Here is a 21,322-nt window from a genome sequence, read left to right as displayed (position 1 = left end):
ATTAGTATTGTTTTTGGAATTATTTCCATGGTTACATGATAAGTATCATATCCTCGATCATGATCATATCCGAGTATCCACCGACGGACGGACACAATGACATTTATTCCGGTTACATAAGTCCAAAGTCTGCTCCCTAAAAAAGCATAATTTTTCCATGGAAACACCTAAAACCCACCTATTCTTGGAATAATAATAACAAACAAAAAACCTAATTTCCATAACAACTCTTAAAGCATCACCATGACTGCAAAGATCACAACCACTCACTCACTGTGCACCCAACCCCCAAGAAGACGCAGGTAGCGTCACCATAGCAACCCCTTAACAACGCATTGCCCAATATTTTTTGGCACACAATTTTGCAACCACTTTATAGTTTAGCGAAATATGACCAAAAGGAAGTCGTCTCTCCTCGTCCTTCTGGACACTTCCTCGTCTCGTAATAATAATTTCCATGGCGACCGTTCACATGGAAACGATTAATTACCTCACCACTCGAGGTGTGCACATCTTTGTTACAAAGCGTTGTTAAGGCGATTACAAGAGATCTTCTTCACACAAGGACATGTGCAATTTTAATTTTATCACCATGGCAACCAGTGATTGAGTGTGTGTGAGTGGTCCTTGTGTGTAGTGTTATATAATTATTTAATTATTATATTTAATTTTTTTTCCATGGAAACTAAAAATATATTATTTATAATTTTAATACCATAGCAACTTAATACCATAGCAACTTGAAAATAATAATCCCATAGCAACCTAAAAACCTCCATAGAAACGAAAAACCACGTGACAAAAATCTAAAAATAAAAACTACTTTCTAAAATCCCAACTCCATAGTTTCCATAGCAACCTAAAACCCTCTCCCCACAAAAAAATGCCAGAAACCAAACCCCCCCTTCTCCCCCCCTTCCTCACCACCCCCCTCCTGACCCTCTTCCTCCTGACCCTAACCCTATTTATATCCATCCCCCTAAAACTGTACCACACCCTGGTGACCCTCCTCCGCCCCTTGCTTTACCCCACCCTCCTCTCCCAACTCACCCCCTACGACTCCATATTCGCCATCGACAACCTCGACCACCCCCACGCCGCCAACATTACGCTAATTTATCTCGATGGCAACCTCACCCGAGAACAAGTTTTAGCTAAATTTACACAGTTACTCAAAAAACCCAATTTTATAAAATTACAACAAATCATCATTAATTTCCATGGTTATTTTTATTGGAAAAAGTGCACGGATTTTAACGTTGCCAAGCATGTGAAAAGTGTGGATAATTTATTTCCATGGTTACTCGAAGAGGAGGACCACGACTCGATTTTATTTAATTATTTAGCGGGGAAGATGGTGGAGAAATTCCCAGAGGGGGACCCCCTTTGGGATGTGGGGGTCGTGGGGGGGTTCAAGGGGGGGCAGAGCGTGCTTGTAATTAGGATTCATCATACTTATGCGGATGGGTACAGTCAGAATTTTCTCGTGGATGAGCTCTTTGGGGTCAGGAGTGGGTATTTTGTCAAGGAAAAAGTGGGGGGCAGGGGGCGGTTGGTATGTTTTTTTTATTTTTATTTTATTTTTTTCCATGGAAACGAGTTGTTTTTCCATGGTGATTATTTATTTTTCCATGGCAACGATTTTATTTTATTTCCCCATGGAAACTATTATTCTTAAAAAAATCCACAATTATTTCCATGGAGAAACGAGATCCATTTTCGCCATAGAAATTATTTTTTTCCATAGAAACAATAATTATTTTCCATGGAAACCTTCATTACTAAAAAATCCATGGAAACTATTAATTTATCTCCATGGAAAAAACAACTTCCCCATGGAAACAATTAATTCCCAAGTAAAACTCACCAAAATTCCCATGGAAACTAATTAACCCAATTTCTTACTCAACAGCTCCCCCTCCTCCTCCGCGCCCCCCGGATGCTGACCTCCCTCTACCGCGACGCCCTCACGTCCCCCCCGAACCACTACACCCAGAAGAAAACCTCCACCACCGGGGTAATCTCCATAACAACCCTGGACCTCCCCCGATACAAGCAAATCCGCCGCAAGACCTCCACCCACTTTGCCTCCATCGGAATGTCCTTGATGTGTGGGGCCCTCCGACGTTACTATACGGAAACCCACCCCCCTCACACCCTCCCCCCCACCGTCGGAATCATGCACTCCCTCCCCAAACCGAACCATCCCCTCACGAAATTAGTGAACCACTGGGGGGTGGGCCTGTTCAAAATCCCGATTTCAATAGGGGACCCCCTCGAGCGACTAGTAAAAACGGAGGAGAATTTCGTAAACTATCTAAATTTAGGGTATGACGAGTTACTCCACCTGCACATGCCGATTCTTGGGTGGTTCCCCTCTTGGTTATTAAAGCGGTTTTTTAACTTGAATTTTGGGACTTCGATGGGCTTCACGAGCGTCCCCGCCGTGGAGGCAGGGGTCAAGTGGGGGGACGTGGAAGTGCTAAAAATGGGCAAGGTCTTTGGCTTCCAGTGGGGGCAGACGGGTGAGTTTATTTATTCATTTCCATGGCAATAAATTCAAAAATTAATTAAAAAATCCCCATAGCAATAAATTTAAATTTCGCGGTGATTAGGTTAAATTTGTGGAGGGAAATTTAAATTTTTTTAAAAATTTTTTTAGCGATCGCCACCGCAGTGTACACCCACCAGTCCACGGCTACGATAACGCTGTATGCGAACAAAGACATTGTTCCGGATCAGGAGGCGATAAACAGGATTAATAAATATCTTAGGGAGGAGTTTGATGAGCTGTTTAAACAGGTGGAGCAGAGTTATAAACGGCAGGGCGGGGGGAAGTTGGGTTAATTATAGTTAATATTATTGTGCAATAAATTATATGTCTGAGAAATTACGAAAATAAAAATTGTTTATTAAACGAGAGAGCCATCTATAGTGGAGAGAGTTAAATAAATTGTCATGACGACCAGCAGCCGGCGCTGGGTGTGCGGTGTGCAGGCTCTGTGTCACTCCACACAATCGTCTCAAACCACTCAATTATCAGAGAGAGAGAGACAATCAAATTACCGCAATAATTAGCTATCCACCCACTATACTAATCAAAATGTGCTTCTACCACTACTCTCCGCCGATTTTACTCGTGACCATCACCCCTTCACGGATAAAACCCCACCGGGTAGTTAATTCCCATCTCAATCACCACATTTCTCAATTCCCATTATTTCTCACCTCCAGAACTCAAAGGGCGGGCCGCCGCCGCCTGCTTCTCCACACCACACACACTCTCAAATCAAAGGCGACAGGCAGTCTGTATCCTATATAATATCTTAATTACCAATTTTCGCTAATTACCACCACCAAAGTCGTTGGAGATCAAAAATGGACCCCTCGCTCCACTCGCTCCCCCACGTCCCACCTGACAAAGGTAATTGATTTATATCACCTATATAAAATCCCTGTGCAGTAATAAACACCCCGGGCGGTTTATGATCGACTGACCCACCTGATGGACACGGAGAGAAAAGGTGACACGATCGTAAATGTGACAATTTTCAATGGGTGCAATTCTATCAAATGCTGTGGGTGGTTGAATCTCTCTCAAATGGGTCACAAAATATCTCCAAAGAAGAAGGCACGCTTCCATCTCCTCTCTTTCCAAAAGTCTTGCTGGTTCCACATGGTCACCACTCCACATCTTTTCCCATCTCCAAAACCGGAAGTTGGTGGTCAGCAGAAGAAGAAGCGTGTCCTCAGAACTTGTTGATTCCTACACATCTGCAGAGTCGTCTTTCCCACACTCTGATTTTCTACAGAGAGAGAGAAAAACACCAGGTGCTGAAAAAAGGAAGCAACAGGGTCGCCTTTTCAGAGAGAGAGAGTCCTTGCGTTGATCCCCTCGTATCCTCCTTGCTCCATCCGCAGCTGCATCACTATCCGACCCGTGCCTGCAAAAATATGAAGCGTGCCATATGCCTTGGTCTCCGTCTCTCTCACCGGATACTCAAAAATGATAACCAAATACCCATGCACACTCGACTCTACTCCATCCAAAAACTAGGCCACCGCTTATCAAACTCCACAAGATAACACCCTATCTGAATTACCACTGCTCTAGATTAACACACTCTTCTCTTTATATTACAGGTAACTCTGCTGCACCAACCCCGCGGGTATAATAACCTACCGATCCCCATCCTTCTTCTCTATCCAAGCTCCCACCATATTCTCTCCTACTAACATTTCTTCAAGCAACAACTGCAGCAACAATCAACAGGAGAGCCCGGTGTTCGACCATATTTTCTCTCTCGAGACAGAAGAGGGACCGGTGCTAGAGAGCTTCCACACAACAGCAGCAACAACTACCCAAACCGCTCGCGGCGAAAGGACCGCAGCAGGATCGCTAGAGAGAAGGAGCACCAGAAGGAGAAGCCGATTATTATAACATCCGCTGAAGAGAGGAGAAGAGAGTTAGTTCTCATCAGGGTGATCCAAGGGGAACACGTCGTCTCTCTCACTCTCACAGGATCGTGGCTTATACAGTGATACAGTGGATGTACGCAGTGGATAGTGACGCTCTGCAGAGAGTTCAGTGATTTCTTCATTCATCATGTGAAGTTGTAAAGTTTGTTTAGTAATTTTTAATACAAAATCGACACGATGAAAAGTTGGAAAGTTTTGACCATTCTACTCTTCGCCGCTGCTGGAGTTTTCAGAGAGGTGAGCTTTATTTCTTAATAAAATTACTTAAATTTTACCCCTTAACCACCGCAATTCCTAATAAACAATTTTCCCTGTCCAATAGGTAACCCCCCTGGGCGGCGTCTTCGAGCTGCGCCTCCGCTCCTTCACCACCCCTCTGAACCGTGACATAGACGGATTGTGTTGTTCCCTGAACGAGTCCGACTGTAGGACAAAGTGCACTCCAAAGTTTAGAATTTGTGTGAAAAACTACCAAGTGACGATTGACCCCAGTGGTGGGTGCTTCTTTGGGGAGACCCTTACGGAGGTGCTCCAGTTTAATAGTGGTGGTGGAAGTGCTGGAAAATCATCAAATCTGTTCCATTTCCCCTTCAACTTTCGATGGCCGGTTAGTTGGAGGAGTCACGATTTTTTAATATTCTTAATTTCTTGAGACTCCACGGAGTGATTTTTGATTAGTCCGAGTTAATATTTATGGGACGGGTTTTTAAAAATTCTGAGAGAGAGAGAGTAGAAAAAACGGAAGCCTTTAGACCCTTCTTCTCTCTCTCTCTCTGAAAACACACAAAAAACGCGAGCTCCTTCATCTTTGAGTTTGGAGAGAGAGAAAAAGGGTCCATTCCCACGATCTCTTCTCTCTCTCTTCGCTACCTTAAAACCCTAAAACTAATCTTTGTATTATTATTATTAAACCAAAAGGGCACCTTCTCGCTAATAATCGAGGCCTTCCAACCCAACCCACCATCCACTAGCAGCAGCAGCAACTCAACTCGTAAGTCCAACTCCGTAATCTTATCTCTCGAGGAAACAGGACATTTATTTCCTGCTTCTATTAATCTCCACTCCATTCTATTCTTCAATTAATCCATCTCTATCGTCTCTCAATAGACCGCCTCCTGACCCGCATGGCCATCCAGCAATACTTGGACATCTCCGAGTCCTGGAAATCCCGAGAATGGAATTCCACCCTGAACAACACCTTGAAATACGACTACCGCGTCCGCTGCCTACCCGATTACTACGGAGAAGCCTGCGACAAGACTTGCAGACCGAGGGATGATAAGTTTGGTCACTATACGTGCGATCAGGATGGGGAGAGGAGGTGTCTCGAAGGGTGGAGGGGGGAGTACTGCGAAGTGGGTGAGTATTTCTTATTTTTACGTTGTGAGATTTTTTAGTGAGTAGAAGAGTGAGATTATTTTCAGCGTAAGAGTGAGTTAGTAAAGAGAGTGGTGGTGGTTATAGAAGGAGTTTGTGTGGAGGGTGGAATTCTAAGAGAGAGAGAGAGATAAAAAGTAGCTTGAGATCTTCACGGTCGTGACGACGGTTTTTTTTCACATTTTATTAAAAGTGGGCAGAGGAATTTTTTGATGGTTGGTGCTTGGTCGTGGATATTAATTTCAGGGAGGCGTTTTAAGCAGAGTATTTCTTAAAATATTTTCATAAAATTTGGATCCGAAAATTTTCTAATCCACACCAATCGTCGTCACATTGACTCATTCACTCTCTCTCCATCGGTCCACCATTTCCACTCCCCATCTGCTCTTTTATTCAACAGCAACAACTGCAAAAATATATGACCAAATTTCCAGTGTGGCAGATGTTCCTCTCTCTCCATCGACGGGGAGAGAGAGAGAGGGTCCACATCTGGCACGTGCCCTTTACTCTCCGTCTCTCCATCAGGATCTGTTGCATGCAGATGGCTGGGTTTTCTATTTTTTACACACAATAACCACCACCCCTCTCTTACTCACCATCCGACTACTACCCTACTACTGCTACTACCCCTCCAAACTACCCAACTAAAAACTCAAACCCTTATTATTCTCCATAGCAATCTGCACTCCGGGCTGCCTCCACGGCTCCTGCAGCACCCCATCTACCTGCGACTGCCACTCTGGCTGGGAAGGGTCTACCTGTTCCTCCTGCACCCGATACCCGGGCTGCAAGCACGGCCGTTGCACGAAACCCTACTCTTGCGAATGCGACGAGGGCTGGGGCGGCCTGTTCTGCAACCAAGACCTCAACTACTGCACCAATCACAGGCCGTGTTTAAACGGAGGGACCTGCTTCAACACGGGGCAAGGGAGCTATACTTGCGAGTGTTTGGGGGGGTTTGGGGGGGCGGATTGCGAGGTGGTGAAGGATTTGAGGAATAACACTTGCTGGTGCGAGAATGGGGGGGTTTGCAAGGTGGGTTATTATTTTTTATTAATTTCCTACGGTTATACTAATCGCTAATTAATTAACTCACCAGACCACCACTCTCGGCCTAATCTGCGACTGCCCGGAGCCCTTCACCGGCCCGAATTGTCGCTCAACCCCACAGTCCACGCTGGCGCAGTGCCCCTGCCTGAACAACGGGACGTGCACATCCACCTCTCCACCCGCATGTTTGTGTCCACCCCAGACCCACGGCCCGCTCTGTTCCATCCTGGACCCCACTCCTCTCAACTTCAACATCTGCGCCACGGCCCCCTGCGCCAACGGAGCCACCTGCACCTCCACCACCACTCCACACGAGTTCACCTGCAAATGCCGACCGGGCTTCACCGGCTCGGACTGCTCCGAAAAATGCGACGCCACGTGCGGTCTGCTCATAGAAACGGAGGAATTAAAACAAGAGTTATCCACCCAACACGTGGTCTTTGTCATCGTTGTGAGTGTGAGCACGCCGTTGATGATTTTGATCGCCGTGGCCGTGGTTATTCTGCTCAAAAAGAAGAAGGAGGAGGAGAGGAGGAGGAATGATCAGGTTGCGAGGGTGCAGAATGAGAGGAATGCTGCCAGGGATTTTGGGAATAGTGGTGGAGGTGGAAATGGTGGGTCGGGGGAAAAGTACGGGATAGTTAATAGTCTAAATAATAACAAGAAATTGAGCAATTTGGATCTTTCGAGGTTCAATCAGCAGCAGTTTTCAAAGGGGTAAGTTTTACTATTTTATATGCTCAGTATTAACAAAATAACTAATTAATCCTATTAAATTACAGCCCGCTCTGCAGTTACCCCTCCCCCTCCTCCCCCACACCCACCACCACAGCAACATCCTACACCACCAACCTCCTCCCGCCCCACTCCCCCCTATTACTCGACCCTTATAACCCTCCCCCAAATAATTCTACAAAGCAGCAAAATTCCCCTTTAGCACCACCTACGCCTGCTGTGATTTTAAATAAATTCGATCTAGTTTACGACTTAAATTTAGCCACGGAAGTTTGACTTTTTTTAAATATTAAATTTAAGTTAATTTAGTTAGATTTTTATTTGAATTGATCTCTTATCAAAAGACTTTGTTCCTGTTTTTTGTACAGATATATTTATTGTGTGGGTTAAGAAAAAAATGTGAAATATTTTGAGAAAGAAAATCGAGTTAAAAACGTGTGGAATAAAATAAAGATGTGAAGAGTAAGAAATATCATCGCGTTAAAAAAGCATGCACATTCATTCAATGCGAGAGAAGCACTCCTTCACACACTATTTCTAAGAGTGGAGGATTTCCGGTGGTTGGATAATTAATTTAAAAAGCTCAGAGAATATTATAAGGAGTTGGACAGAGAGTGAAGCGAGCGAGCAAGAAGAAGAAGAAAAGGGGTGAACATTTTTTAAAAACTCTTATTCACATAATAAGACTTTGGCTACCACTCTGTAATAACGCTGCTTCTTTTTATACCGTGTGTGTAAGACTGGATTTTGTATGCTCACTCAATTTGGCCTCAGGCTATTTTTGGTGGAGATACACACTCACTACTTGTATTATACCACAGAAATAGCTGTACCACACCCTTAGTATTGGTGCTACCAAAAATTTAATAAAACCCCCCCTCGAAGAATTTGCGTAACCACGACGACGAGAGAAACAATGGATTGAGACAGAGTCAGGGTGGTCTCCATTGCACAAGGAGAATAAATCTGAAAAATACCCAAAATTCAGCCATGCATAAAACCCAATTATTGTCATTTTTTTATGCTTCGCTCTTTTCGTAAAGTCATCCTTTTTTTGTAAATTCTTTAAGCTCTCGTTTCGTAGTTATTTCAGGTGATTATTGGTGATTATACTTTAAAAAGTAGATAATTTTAAGAAGCCACCGCTTTTAAGCTCTCAGTTTAAGACAGAGTTTTGGGTCAAACGCTTAATTGGCTTCAAGAGATTATTACTGTCAAGTGAGAGAGACAGGAATTTTTCTACCTTTTTTAATGATCTCTCTCTCTCTCTTGTGTATACAAAGAAAAGTTGACATTGTCCATTTTTCGCTGCTTTTTGTTAAACTCACACTCACTCACTCGCTATATTTGTGGAAGCGAATGAGCGAGTGCGTGGAGTTTAGAAAGGTGAGATTTTATTTTATTAAGCGAGAGGCTCTACGTCTCTACGTCTTATTAACAAACGGGATATTAGTCTCGTCCACACGGTAAAGAAATATCCCCACAACGGAAATGTCTCCATCCACCACGCGTGCCCATGAATTCATTAAATTCAAACCCCAATTTACTCACTCTTCTAAACACGCAATTTTTATTCTCCACCAAAATTAATACATTTAAAAAAACCTCAAAATACATAAGACCAGCTCATCATTTCTCAATATAACTTAGCAAAACTGCACCACTCCCGCAACTCCCACCCGCAGCACTCCCCCACCCATCATTAACTCCCCAGCCACCCTCCCCCTCCAGACCTCCACATTTTTAAACAGCGCCTCCCAATCTTTCGCTAATTTCCCTTCAATTTCATTAAATTCAATCTCCACGCGTTCCCTCTCAGCGACGCCTTTCGCGACGAGAACGTTGTTCACCTCACGTTTCATACGGTCGAGTTCGTTCTTGTCCCTGGTTTGTTTTGAGAGGCGACGGTACTCGTCCTTCCGCCAGCTGTAGATCCACTTCATTATCTCGTTTTTCTGACGGTCACGGAGGGTCGCGAGGAGGCGTTGCTGCTTCTGTTGGGTGGTTGTTAGGTGTTTTTGAAGGGATTTGTGGATCTAAAGTTAATTATATTTTAGTTATTTCACCTGTAAAATAATCACGTTAAAGTAAATCCGCACCTCCTCCACCTGCTTCTCCACAAAGTCCCTCTCCTGGTTCTCATTCAGCTCTATTTTAGACAGTTTCTTCACCAGAATCCTCGACCCACCCGCTGACCCACTCGTCGATCCACCACTGGATCCCCTCTTCCTCAACCCCTCCAACTTCTTCTTTAACCCATCCATCTTCTCTTTGACACTCTTCCCATTGAGAACCCCCTCCAGCGTCTCCACCTGGAATGTCGTGGACCCCCCTCCCACCCCATAAGTGGCGAGGAGCAGGGGCGGCGGTGGGTTGGATACACACACCGAATCCGCCGTGTCTTTTTTCTTTATTGACATTGTTCGGGATTGGAGATGAGGTGGGGGTGGGGGGAGCGAGGCGCTAGAAGAGGTGGTGGCTTGGTTGGTGTAGAGGGGGGAGGAGGGGATGGGGGGGAGTTGGGGTTGTGGATCATCCATGGAATGTGATTGGTTGTTGGTGGTGTTTGTATTAGTGTGGAGAGGGGAGTCGTCATCTATAAATTAACAGAATTATTAGTCACCCCAAACACCATGCCCTCACCAAATAGTAATTAAGACCCACCTCCCGTCTCCCCCCCGATCAGCACCTCCAACTGTCGACTCCTCTTATCCAGCTCATTCTGATACTTGATCGGATTCGCCAAGGCCTCCGCAAAGTCACAAAGCCCATCCGGCACATAGTCCTTAACAGAAATATGCACAAACACGGCGCTGGGGAGACTAAGCGGTTGCCCGGACTCGTTCCTCAGGACGATGTGACGATATCCTGGGCGGAGTCCGAGCACGGGGATGACGCGGTGACCGATGGGCTTCCCTCCGTCTTCGTAAGCGACGATCCGGATCAGGGCGAGCTCTGGGAGGACGATTTTTTTAAAGAGGAACTCGTCGTCGTCGAAGGTGATGGACGAGGTCGTGGTCAAGGGTGGGGGGGAGGGGGTGGAGAGCCGGGTGCGGAATTTTTTGCGGATCGTGTCCGTGGGCAGGCCGTACATTTCTGCATTTAGAGAATAGTGGGGAATTTAGTGGGGATTAGTGGTAAATTTTATAAATATAAATACCCACCAGCCTCCACATAGCTCCCCGTCCTCGTCTTGGTAGTCAAGAATTGAGCAGATATTACCTTTGAAACACACACAAAATCAGCACAAAATCCCCACCATCCCACTAAAAAAATCTCACCCTAATCCCCACACACCCCGCGATGATCCCATCCACGGTACTTTCAGCAAAAGGATCCAACTGGCGATCCTTCCTCCGCATGAACTCCGGCTTGAGTAAAAACCCACACTTGCGATTAAGTTCGAAAATCCCCATGTTCAACTGCATGGCTAAATCCAAAGTCTGATAATTGAGAGCAACGAGCTGACACCCCGCGTTCCAGAACAATTGGGGCATGAAATTGGCCGAGTCCACCCGGGTCCCGCGGGGATAGACCCGAGAGAGCTGGTGCTTGTTGTAGTTGACGAATTCTGTGGGGCGTTCTTTTAGCAGGGTCATCGCTTGACGCTCGTCGAAGGAGGACATCTCGTAGGATTTGTTGCGGGCTATGGATTAATTTATTATTAATTTTTAGTAATCAACGGATTAAAGAGAGTAAACCCACCCAAACTCGCTTCAAAAGAGTAAAAATGCACGGGCTGGACATAATTCACCAGCGCGGAGATTTCCGCCCCAGCCTCGGACTCCTTCCCCGCCGTGCCAGAGTCCGAACTGGGCGTTTCCTTATTCAGTTCTAATAACGAGTCCTCCGATGATGACGATTCCGATTCGCTGTCTGAATAGTCTTCCACTGCTGCTGCGGGAGTTTCCACCACGGTGGGAGCGGCGGCGGATGCAGGTTTCTTCTGATGGTGGTGGTGATGGTGCTTCTTTTTGTTCTTTATTATTATCTTGTGTTTTAGGAGGGAGGGCGGGGGGAGGGGCGTTCCGGTCGTTAACTAGGAAAATAAGTAATTGTTTAGTAGAATAATTACACTAAAATTAATTAAGATCCTCACTTCAAACCCCTCCAGAACCCCCTCCAACAACATATCCCCAAAGAACTCCCTACAGTAATTGGCAATCTTCGCCTGCTGCTTAGGATTGCAATGGTTCTCAAAGGACAAAATAACAGGATAATCGCTAGTTTTAAAAGCAGACTCTGCGATGGCCTCAATCACGTCTTTGGCAGGGATGTCCGGGACCAAAGTGTAGCCATGCACGATGACGGGTTCTTCTGTCCTCCCACCGTTCCAGAAATCTAATTCCACACAACGACACCCAGCCAGGAGGGCTTGGCGGTACATCTCGATGGAGGATTTTCCCGTGAGCTGGTGGCCTAAGGGATAGTAAATAGTACGTTAATTACCATAAAACCCACTAATAACTACCACTCACCGGTGAGATAAGTGTTATGACTAGAGTTGATAAAGTAGTGACACAATGGCTGATCCATGTCATCGGAAAGATCATATTTCTCATAGGAAACCACCGCATTATCCTCGGAGAGTATGTACCGCAAAAACCCCCCAAAACTGAGCCACCCTTTCATCTTATGATCCTCCAGAGGTTCGTAATTATCAATTAATTCCTTCGCTTTATCCGGCGTGGCGTAGGGGTACAAAATCTCGTTTAATCGTGGATCACGCTGTTCACGGTTTATAAATTCCATAAATTCCTCCGCGGTTAGATGTGTCGGGTTGGAGCCCAGTTTGGAAAATATTATTTCTACTTCAGAACGGGAGGTGAGGTTGATGTAGAGGTTGAAAAAGACGGGGTGGAAGGGGAAATGCTCCACCGGGATTGTTTCCTAAGGGGGGATTTGGATTAGTTTTTTGTTAATTATTTTTAGAGAATATTAATTCACCTTATCGAGACCCCCTCCCGTGACCAACGCATCCACCACTGCCTTCTCCACCCTTTTTTTATCCTCCTTATTCGAAGTAAACGTTTTGACGATAGATTTCAACTGGATTTTCCCTTCTTTATCCGAGAGTAGGATTAACTTGGTGTGGATTTTCTTGAGAAAGGACATCACGGGGGAGTTTAGCTGGAGCAGGTTCGTGGATAGTTTCAGGAGGTCCGTGGACCATTGCTGGATAGTTTCAAATCGATTAGTTTAATCCCAAATAATAATTGTGATAAAACTACCTTCGCAAGAGTCTTATTTTCGCAGGAGAAGGTAAAAAAGGTGAGGTTGACAAAGTCGGGTCCAGTGACGACGGTTAAAGTCTTGTCTTCTAAGCTATCTAAAGATCCATAATTGATCTGTTGGCGAAATTTTAAATCTCGAGGAAGCCGGGTTGATCGGCCCGTCCGGGTGTCGCGGATCGTGGCAATGTCCACCAGGTCCGTCTCCTATTTAAACTTACTTTTTAATCTCCAACCACCAATCAAATAAATTAACTCACCTTCACGGGAGAGACCCAGTAGAGGAAAAATCCATTCTCGTCCACCTTCAGCGTCACGGCCTCTCGGGTGGAGGTTTCCTATTTAGAAAAATTAATATAAAAACCTACAAAAAAACACTTCTAAAATAACCATACCTCCTCCCACTTGATGAACTTTTCCCCATCGATCATGTACTTGGGGACACTCACGGGTTTGAGCTGCACAATGTGCACGCCCGGTTTCGCAGAGGCCATTTTTTTTTTAAATTAATAATCTCCCCAAAAACTAGTACAAATCCATGATTTTTATGGAAATTCCTCACTCCAGACACAGAATTTCCTTTTGGAGTAATATCAAAAAAGGGTGTAGTTAATCTCAACTTGCCACCCTTACCCCTGGGGCGAAATGCGACTCACCTCTCAAGAAAATAAGCTACACAAAATTTTATTTTCATCATTTTTTCTCTTTTAAATCCTGTTTTTTTTACTTAAAAGTCAAACAAAGCGACACATTTTTTTTTGTACAGCCAAACTCACTCTCTCTCTCTAAACACCTACCACACACTCACCAGACAGACATTTTTACACACACGGAAATATTGCGCAAATTAAAAACTCTCTCTCTCTCCACACGTAAAATTTAGAAGTGTGTGTGTGCTAATGTAATAATGATAAAAAAGACTCGACGACGCAGAGACGGACAAAAAAAAGAGAGAGAGATAAACTTATTGAGAAGTGTTATTCTCTTGACTATGATCAGATGTTGATTCTTGATTAATTTGTTGTTGCTGTTGTGCTACTACGCTCGTTGATACAGGTGATGGAGATGTAGTTGGTTGTTGTTGTGAGGGTTGTTGTCCGGATTGGTTGGTGGTGGTGTTGGAGGTCGTGTTGTTGGAGGCGATGTTGGAGGCGGAGTAGTGGGAAGGGATCAGGACTTGGTTCAAATGCGGTTGGATCGTGAGCTCTAGAAGATTATACACAAATTATTTATTGGTAATTATTAATTAAAATTAGAGTAACTATACCCTGATCAGTGTAGTTAAACAAGGGAGGAAGTTCCCTCCCGCTGGGGAGCCGTGTCGAGGGGTCTCTGAGTTCGTCAAAGAAGTTGTGTGCACAAGCCTCCAAGGGAGTGATCCGCGAGGATGGAGTGTACTCCAGAAGGCGAGACACCAACTCTATCGCTTCCGGGGGAGTGCGGGGGCGGAATACCTGCAGAGTTTTTAATAAAAATCATTAGAAATCGCCTCTCAAAAAGCAACCCCAAAGTTTAGTAGTCCAATAAAGCACACACACTAATTAAGAAATTAGTTAAAGTGGTGATTTTTATTGGACACTTACTCGGAGTTTATTTTGTACTTTTTTTGTTGGAATTATTTGTTGGAGGCGGTGCTGAAAGTTCTCACATTACAAATAGTTCCACCTAAGTAAATAAAAAAAATGGTGAAATACCTTCGTCCAAGGATGCGCCGTGATTTGAGGGAATCTGAATTCCGTGTAGTTGGGATTCATTTCTCGAATCTGCTCCCTCGTGGGTGTCCCCAAAACCTTGATAATCTCCACCAATTGATCCACACCCGAATCACCCGGAAATATCGGCTGACCCAAGAGCAACTCGGCAAGGACGCAGCCCGCTGACCAGACGTCTACAGGGAAATAATCACCAATTAATTATACTAAAAAACCACCCGATAAGTGAGACCCACCAATTTTGGTGGTGTAGTCGATGGCTCCAAAGATGAGTTCAGGTGCACGATAGTATCGTGAGCAAATGTAGCTGACATTGGGTTCGCCCCGGACGAGGTGTTTGGCGGAGCCAAAGTCGCAGAGTTTGAGAATTCCAGTGGATGGGTCGAGGAGGAGGTTTTGGGGCTTGATGTCCCGGTGACAGATTCCAAGGGAGTGGATGTACGCCAGGGAGCGGAACAACTGGTACATGTACAGCTTTATGTAAGAGACCGGGATCGTCTGCTTGTTCTTGGAATAGTGACGGGCTACTTTGTAGACGGTTTCCGGGATGTACTCCAATACGAGGTTCAGATATACTTCGTCTTTCTACAGTGGATTTTTGTTAGTTTTATTGTAAATAATTAGGTAGAATGGTCCTACCTTCTCTCCACTCGAGTAGAAAAAGTACTTTAATTTTACAATGTTGCAGTGCTCCAAGCGTCGCATTATCTGCAGTTCTCGGTTCTGTTTTATAAATAATTAAATAAATTCCACTACGTCCGCTCCATGTCCCCCAACTCTCTCTCTTTATTTACCTTAAACCTCTTGTCCTGGAGAACCTTCTTAATAGCGACGAGCTCCCCCGAGTCGCACAGTTTAGCTTGGTAAACCACCCCGAAACTCCCATTCCCAATGGGTTTCGTGTCCGTGTAGCGGATCTCTTGTGGACGATCTGGTCCTGCTCCCGGGGTTGCAATTACCGTCGTTATCTTACCTCCCAAACCGGAGGGTGTTCCTCCTCCGCCGCCGCCGCCGCCAGAGGTGGAGCCCGCGGGGGTGGTTTCTACATTTATTAACTATTAATTTCCATCCATAATTAATAAACTATTAAAAAGAACTCACCACTGGACCCCCTCTGCTCCGTAGAATTCGTCCTTTGTCGGCTGCTCATTTTCACACACAAAATTTTTTTTTACTTCCCACTGAATTAATTATTACGATTAAAACTGGTTATCCACTGCAGGAGAGAAAACCTTGACACACACACGACCCACCCCCCAATTTCTCTCTCCCACTCTCTCTCTTACACCATGGTCAGGTGCGTGTCACTCTTTTATGTTGGGGGTGTGGACCAGAGAAATTTAGACGACGACGGAGTTCAGTGTGAGCTCAGAGACGACGACGTGAAGAGAAAAGTCAGAGTGGATATGAAGGTGTAGTAGAGTAAGTTGGAGAAGGTGTGATGTCTACTGGCGGGAAATTTGAAGTTTTTCCTTCTCTCTCTCTCCACTCCATCGATTTATTCTCAAACTGATTTCTTTTTACATGAAATATTCTTTATTTATTTAGGAATTGGAATGCTGCACAATTTAATTATTAAAAACAGAGCACCTAAAATAATAAATAAATTTAAAAAAAAAACTATTTAGAAAAAAACCCAAGGACTTTTTTCTTTTTCTTCTTTTCAATCAGGGAATTGTCGTTTTGTTGTTGTTGAGATTTCGTCGATGGTGAGGGGGAAGAGGAGGAATCTATTTCTACACTCGGTGGAGATGACGGTGTCGCGGGGGTGTCATTGTCCAAGGATTCCGTGGAGGGATGGGGTTCTCCCTGTGTGGATTTATTTATTAGCAAATAAATAAATAATTAAAACGAGTAAATAACTAACCCCCCCATTGAGTCCATTATTGAGATTATTAACTTTGGCTAAGACTTGTTCTAATTTTGCATCCTTTTCCGCCAACTTCGCCAACCACTTGGTCTCCTCCGTCTCGATGGACGACTGGAGCGAGGCCAGGAGGTGCTCCTACACATTTTATTATTAGTTTATAACTCACCAAAAGTAAATAAATAACTCACCGTGCTCGCCAAAACCCTCTGATAATGCTCAACTTCATCCCCTAATTTTTTAGATTTTTCCTCTGCTTCGCTTAATTTTTGTGTAATTTCAGTCAGTTTTGGATCTGGAGTCTGTTCGGGTGGTGGCTGGGTGGGGTATTTTTCAACAAAGTCCGTTGGGAAGGTGGGGGACTGCAAAGTTTATTAAATAATTAGCAAAAAAAATCAAAAAACAGTAATTGTAGTCTCACCTCCACGTCCAACCCCACCAAATCACTGACCATCCTCACCAATTGCTTCCTCTCCTCCACGACAACCCCCAACTTCTCCTCCAACTGCTTCTCACTCATCTTTAAGGATTCCAATAGTTTCACGTTCTTCTCACGGAGTTCCTACGAAAAACACCCAATTTTAATAATTCCACCACAAAAATATAACTACCAACCCACCTCATTCTTCCTATTAACCCCCTCCAACTCCACCTCCAAGCCCCCCACCCTCCTCCCTCCCTCCTCCCTAATTTCCCCCTCTAAAATCTTCTCCTTAATTAAATCTTGATTTAAATTATCGATAATTTTCTTTAAATTCATTTCATTTTTAATCCCATCGTCGTATTTTCTCTGTAAATCTTCTAAGTTTTTCTCCATCGTGGCTAAATTTAAAATCAATCGAGCGTGCTCCTTATCGTTTTCCGTGTCCATTTTTTTAGAAATTTCTCGAATTTCCATATCTTTTTCCTGAATTATTAAATCCATCGAGTGGATTTGTCCCTCTAGATTCGTCAGTTTTAATGTCATCCCGCGGAGTTGGCCGGTGAGGTCCTCGTTCGATTGGAAGGCCGAGGCGAGCTGGTTTCCTGGAGAGACACGGGAAATTAGTCAATAATCCCACAAAAATAAAGTAATACTCACCCTGCTTGCCATACTGCGCCTTCAAGGCACCCACCTCCCTCTCTAAACTCTCGACCTTCCCCCTCCACTCCACATCCCTCCTCCCGACCTCCCCCTTGATCCTCTCGCTCTCATCCCCAACCTCCACGCAGCGCTGTTTATAAATCAGCAAACTTTTCTGTAAATCATTCTCCTTGGAAATCGAGACTTCCGACAATTGGCGAAATCTTTGCTGCAGATTTTGAATTTCCAACTGTTTCGAATTCAATATTTCCTCGAGTTGTTTCTTCATTTGGAGCAGTTTTGATTTCTCCCCACTCGATTCCAAACGGATTTGACCCAGTTTTTGGGTCAAACTGGATAAGTTTGATTCTAATTCCGAGATTTGACCGTCTTTTATTTGGAGTTGCTTTTTTAGAGAGTCTTTCGACGTGGGGGATGTCGGGGTCCAGTTTGGAGTTTGTTTGTTTAACAAGGCTTCGATTAGGGATTGGAGTTCTGTGGGGGTCAGCGGGGTCGTCGTTATTTGTTGCAGGAGGGTGGTGGGAGGAGGGGAGGTGGTGTTTTGTGATGGTGGAGTAGATTTTTTGGGAATTTTCCTTGGCAATTTTTCCAATTTGAGTTCTACGTCGTCTTTTGGGTGAATCGTTTCAAAGTGGTTCAGGGGTTCGTCTTCTGTATTTTCCGTCGTGGGTGCAGGAGGCGGCGGCGAAGGGGAAGGATCGGATTTTGAGAGGATTGATTTCTTCGGCGTTGCGGTGCAGAGGGAGGGCCGGCGGAGGTTCTCCTGGGGGAGCTGTGGAATTAAATCGTATTAAATATTGTACCAAAAAAAATGAAATAAAGCAGGCTGACCTCCAACACCTCCGGCTCCTCCACGATTTCAATGTGTTTCTTACTGACCAACTTCTCCTCTGTCACCTCCTCACCAAGAACATCCTCCACCAACCCTTCCACCACCTCCAAATCTTTAACAACCTTCCTCTGTTGATTCTTCCCCACTTTCTTCGCTGATTTAACAACCTTATCCTTATTTAACTTAATCTTCTTCTGTGGCGGCTTTCCCAACAACTCTTCCGAACGTTTCTTCTGCTCTGCTATAGCTTCTTCATAGGACTTTTCTTTAACGCCAAAAATTGATAGGAAATAAACCCCGATCGCCGTGATGACACAGATAAAGAGGATCAAGAGGAGCATCTCGAAATCAAAAAGGGTCGTGGTTTCCATTTTTATTTGGAGTTACGAGGATTAATTTAATAAATTAATTCACGATGAAGTCTCGAGTAATTTTCTTGAAAAGAACTCACATTTTTCTCATCATCGCAGAGAGTGTGTACAGATAAATAATCGGATGGGATCGGGGACTCTGAGAGAGTGAATGAACCGATGTTGGTGTATAAATTACGGGGCATTCCACAGAGGTGGCGCTTTTTGGTATGAGTTTTTTATTGTTTCCACAATTTATTCACATTCGAATTGTTATTTAATAAACCTTGAATTATTAGATCTTTGGCTCGCTCGCGTTTTTCTTGCTCTATTAAAAGTTTCTTTAGGATTTCCAGGGAGGTTCTCATCGTGGTGAGTTCGGTGGTGAGGTTAGTGTGACTAGATTTGCAGCAGGTGCAGGTGCAGCAGGGGCTGGGGATGCAGGGGGGGTCGAGTTCTTCTTCTGGAGGGTGACGGAGGTGCCTGCAAAATGGGAATAAATGTAAATTTATGCAATGATGAGAGAGTAAAAAAGCTCATACTCATTATCAACGTGATCATCCTGAGCGGACTCGGTCTCGCTAATTAACGAAGCAATGGAGCTAAGAGATGAGTACTGGGCCGTGTTTTGGTGGTGGTGCTGATGGGTGTGGTCTGCAATTACGTCATAAAATAAATAAATGCGTACAATCAATTAATAAAATAAACGCACCCTGAAAACTGTCTCCATTTTTCTGACCACCGCAAAACGTCAACAGCGGTTGATCACTGATTTCATCATCGATCAGATAAATCTCCTCCGTCGACGATGTGGGATACTTCTCCGGGGGATCAATCTTTTCATGTGACGAGGTCGTGCTGATACTCAATTTGTGATTAGTATAAAGTGGAAGTAGCTCTTTTTTCAGCTCTAATTTAACCACTGCTGGCGGAGGGCTAGGTTTGTACAGAAAATTCGTGTAAAATGGTTTTGATGGCTGTGGTTTTTGGACGATTGGTGGTGGTTGACTAGTTCTGATGGGGATTCGGCTCTGGCCGACCATAACTCCAATGGAGGAAGATGGTATAGTTTTAACGACTGGAGACGGTCCCATCTTCAATGGCATCGTTGTAGTTGGCACGGGAATGTTTGACTTGAAAGTGGGTTGAGTAGAGGAATCGTTGAAGAACTGGCGACGCATGTTTATCAGGTCCAGCCGGGTTATTCGTGGTGGCGATGACTGAGGGGATGGCGACGACTGAGGAGATAACAATCTCGGTGCGACCGACAACTCCTTCAAATCCGGACAAGGAGGCGATTTCTTCAGTAAAGTAAGAACCGGATGTTGTGATTTGACCAGCGGTGGCGGAGTTGGATGGGTTTTATTCGATGTGGATGGGGTAAGTCGTCGTCGAGTGAAAATTGATGTGAGGAAGGTGGGAAGGGTCTAGAATTTGTAATTTTGATTAGTTAAACGATCTATAAAAGGTGCATTTACTTCTTGGTAACTTGCACAATAGTTAAAAAAAACCCCAACTCACCCTCCTCTTATTCAGCGACTTTCCTGTAGCTGGACCTACTACTCCAGTGGCTCCAGGAAAAGGTCTCTCCTCTAGCGAGTACTCCGGCGTTTGAGGCACTTGTTTCGACACACAGCAGCTGCTTCTACCCATGCGAGGGGCAGTAGCGCAGTGCATTCTTTTCTTTTTGAGTGAGTAGCAGAGCCATGTGGAGGGGGTGGTTTTATTTATTTATTTAGAGAATAAGCAGAAAAATAGTGTGTGTGCAAATGACGTGATTTTTTTACGGAGCGTGCGTATTACGACCAGCTGAGAGCAATGACTAATCCTATCCGGTGGTGGTGTTGAGACTCTCACTCTTGAGAAACTGGCTGTCAAAACATTCCACAAAATATCCACAAAAATAAATCCGCAAAAATGACGACGTCGCACCCCTTCACCGTCTGCGAGATATCCACCGAGTTACAAACCCTGCTCAAGGACTTTCGCTTCCGGAAATCCGGAAACAAGCTCGACGCCGTGATCAGTTAGTTTCTTTTCACTAATTTTTAATGTAAAATTTGCTAATTATAATATAAACCCACAGTGAAAGTGAACAAGGAAACCCGTGAAATAATCCTCGACGAGGAGTTGGAGGTGACTTTTCCTTAACCATTTCATAAATCCATAAAATAATAGTAACTCCACAGGACACCACGATGGCCTCTCTCCTGGACTCCCTCCCCGACCACCAACCCCGCTTCGTCCTCTTATCATACGAATTACGCATCGATTCAGAGTCCCGAACGTCATTTCCTCTCGTGTTCATCTTCATCAGCCCAAGGGATGCCAATCCAGAGTTGCAGATGTAATGGGGGACTTTATTTACTTAATTTATGGCTATTATTAATAAAGTAAAATTCGCAGGATGTACGCCGGGAGCAAGTTGTGTCTCCAACGGGTCGTTGACTGTGGGGGGAAGGTGTTCGAGATCAGGGAGTTGGAGGAATTGAGTGAAGACTGGCTCAAGGGGAAGCTCCTGGCGACGTGATTTAGTTTGTGTGTTTTTGTATGTGGAGTTTTGTACATGGGAATAAAGCGTGTATATATTATTGATTTTTCTCTC

At 44.5% G+C, this 21,322-nt stretch overlaps 7 protein-coding genes and 1 long non-coding RNA gene across 8 annotated transcripts; 3 read left to right on the top strand and 5 right to left on the bottom strand.

Annotated features, from left to right (window-relative positions):
* The first annotated feature begins 280 nt into the window (after positions 1 to 280).
* On the top strand, positions 281 to 2,922 carry LOC110843111. The gene is made up of 3 exons (XM_022089038.2): positions 281 to 1,555; positions 1,913 to 2,525; positions 2,663 to 2,922. Exons 1-3 carry the CDS (start codon positions 884 to 886, stop codon positions 2,845 to 2,847), a joined length of 1,470 nt encoding a protein of 489 aa, XP_021944730.1. The 5' UTR covers positions 281 to 883; the 3' UTR covers positions 2,848 to 2,922.
* Positions 2,622 to 4,136, bottom strand: LOC118434295. Its single transcript, XR_004833912.1, has 3 exons — positions 4,022 to 4,136; positions 3,503 to 3,944; positions 2,622 to 3,415 (listed from the first exon to the last, which is right to left on the bottom strand). It is a non-coding gene; the product is annotated as an uncharacterized LOC118434295 (long non-coding RNA).
* Positions 3,290 to 8,111, top strand: LOC110843110 (neurogenic locus protein delta). Its single transcript, XM_035847401.1, has 8 exons — positions 3,290 to 3,424; positions 4,144 to 4,716; positions 4,802 to 5,086; positions 5,398 to 5,470; positions 5,587 to 5,838; positions 6,533 to 6,891; positions 6,956 to 7,623; positions 7,689 to 8,111. Exons 2-8 carry the CDS (start codon positions 4,657 to 4,659, stop codon positions 7,915 to 7,917), a joined length of 1,926 nt encoding a protein of 641 aa, XP_035703294.1. The 5' UTR covers positions 3,290 to 3,424; positions 4,144 to 4,656; the 3' UTR covers positions 7,918 to 8,111.
* A 1,072-nt stretch (positions 8,112 to 9,183) lies between these two features.
* Positions 9,184 to 13,663, bottom strand: LOC110843407 (1-phosphatidylinositol 4,5-bisphosphate phosphodiesterase classes I and II). The gene is made up of 13 exons (XM_022089369.2): positions 13,529 to 13,663; positions 13,268 to 13,451; positions 13,133 to 13,210; positions 12,873 to 13,079; positions 12,589 to 12,816; positions 12,120 to 12,531; positions 11,741 to 12,060; positions 11,347 to 11,680; positions 10,923 to 11,287; positions 10,806 to 10,863; positions 10,306 to 10,737; positions 9,741 to 10,237; positions 9,184 to 9,677 (listed from the first exon to the last, which is right to left on the bottom strand). The coding sequence occupies exons 2-13, from the start codon at positions 13,364 to 13,366 to the stop codon at positions 9,288 to 9,290; spliced, it is 3,420 nt and encodes a 1,139-aa protein (XP_021945061.1). The 5' UTR covers positions 13,367 to 13,451; positions 13,529 to 13,663; the 3' UTR covers positions 9,184 to 9,287.
* LOC110845357 (glycogen synthase kinase-3 beta) lies at positions 13,569 to 15,955 on the bottom strand. Its single transcript, XM_022091755.2, has 7 exons — positions 15,686 to 15,955; positions 15,379 to 15,626; positions 15,224 to 15,307; positions 14,821 to 15,169; positions 14,567 to 14,760; positions 14,140 to 14,326; positions 13,569 to 14,078 (listed from the first exon to the last, which is right to left on the bottom strand). The coding sequence occupies exons 1-7, from the start codon at positions 15,732 to 15,734 to the stop codon at positions 13,837 to 13,839; spliced, it is 1,353 nt and encodes a 450-aa protein (XP_021947447.1). The 5' UTR covers positions 15,735 to 15,955; the 3' UTR covers positions 13,569 to 13,836.
* Positions 15,956 to 16,060: 105 nt separating this feature from the next.
* LOC110843405 (putative leucine-rich repeat-containing protein DDB_G0290503) lies at positions 16,061 to 18,884 on the bottom strand. The gene is made up of 7 exons (XM_022089368.2): positions 18,367 to 18,884; positions 17,533 to 18,307; positions 17,071 to 17,477; positions 16,873 to 17,013; positions 16,643 to 16,813; positions 16,452 to 16,589; positions 16,061 to 16,393 (listed from the first exon to the last, which is right to left on the bottom strand). Exons 1-7 carry the CDS (start codon positions 18,736 to 18,738, stop codon positions 16,205 to 16,207), a joined length of 2,193 nt encoding a protein of 730 aa, XP_021945060.1. The 5' UTR covers positions 18,739 to 18,884; the 3' UTR covers positions 16,061 to 16,204.
* Positions 18,885 to 18,936: 52 nt separating this feature from the next.
* On the bottom strand, positions 18,937 to 20,425 carry LOC110844844. The gene is made up of 4 exons (XM_022091145.2): positions 20,239 to 20,425; positions 19,430 to 20,144; positions 19,260 to 19,371; positions 18,937 to 19,200 (listed from the first exon to the last, which is right to left on the bottom strand). Exons 1-4 carry the CDS (start codon positions 20,392 to 20,394, stop codon positions 18,957 to 18,959), a joined length of 1,227 nt encoding a protein of 408 aa, XP_021946837.1. The 5' UTR covers positions 20,395 to 20,425; the 3' UTR covers positions 18,937 to 18,956.
* Positions 20,426 to 20,481: 56 nt separating this feature from the next.
* LOC110844845 (glia maturation factor beta) lies at positions 20,482 to 21,312 on the top strand. Its single transcript, XM_022091146.2, has 4 exons — positions 20,482 to 20,743; positions 20,804 to 20,853; positions 20,907 to 21,064; positions 21,124 to 21,312. The coding sequence occupies exons 1-4, from the start codon at positions 20,635 to 20,637 to the stop codon at positions 21,245 to 21,247; spliced, it is 441 nt and encodes a 146-aa protein (XP_021946838.1). The 5' UTR covers positions 20,482 to 20,634; the 3' UTR covers positions 21,248 to 21,312.
* Positions 21,313 to 21,322: the final 10 nt, after the last annotated feature.

This window comes from Folsomia candida, unplaced genomic scaffold, assembly GCF_002217175.1.
Source record: "Folsomia candida strain VU population unplaced genomic scaffold, ASM221717v1 Fcan01_Sc002, whole genome shotgun sequence".
Lineage (NCBI taxonomy): Eukaryota > Metazoa > Arthropoda > Collembola > Entomobryomorpha > Isotomidae > Folsomia > Folsomia candida.
Note: the sequence above shows the minus strand (reverse complement) of the source record. Positions and strands in the feature narration are given on the sequence as shown.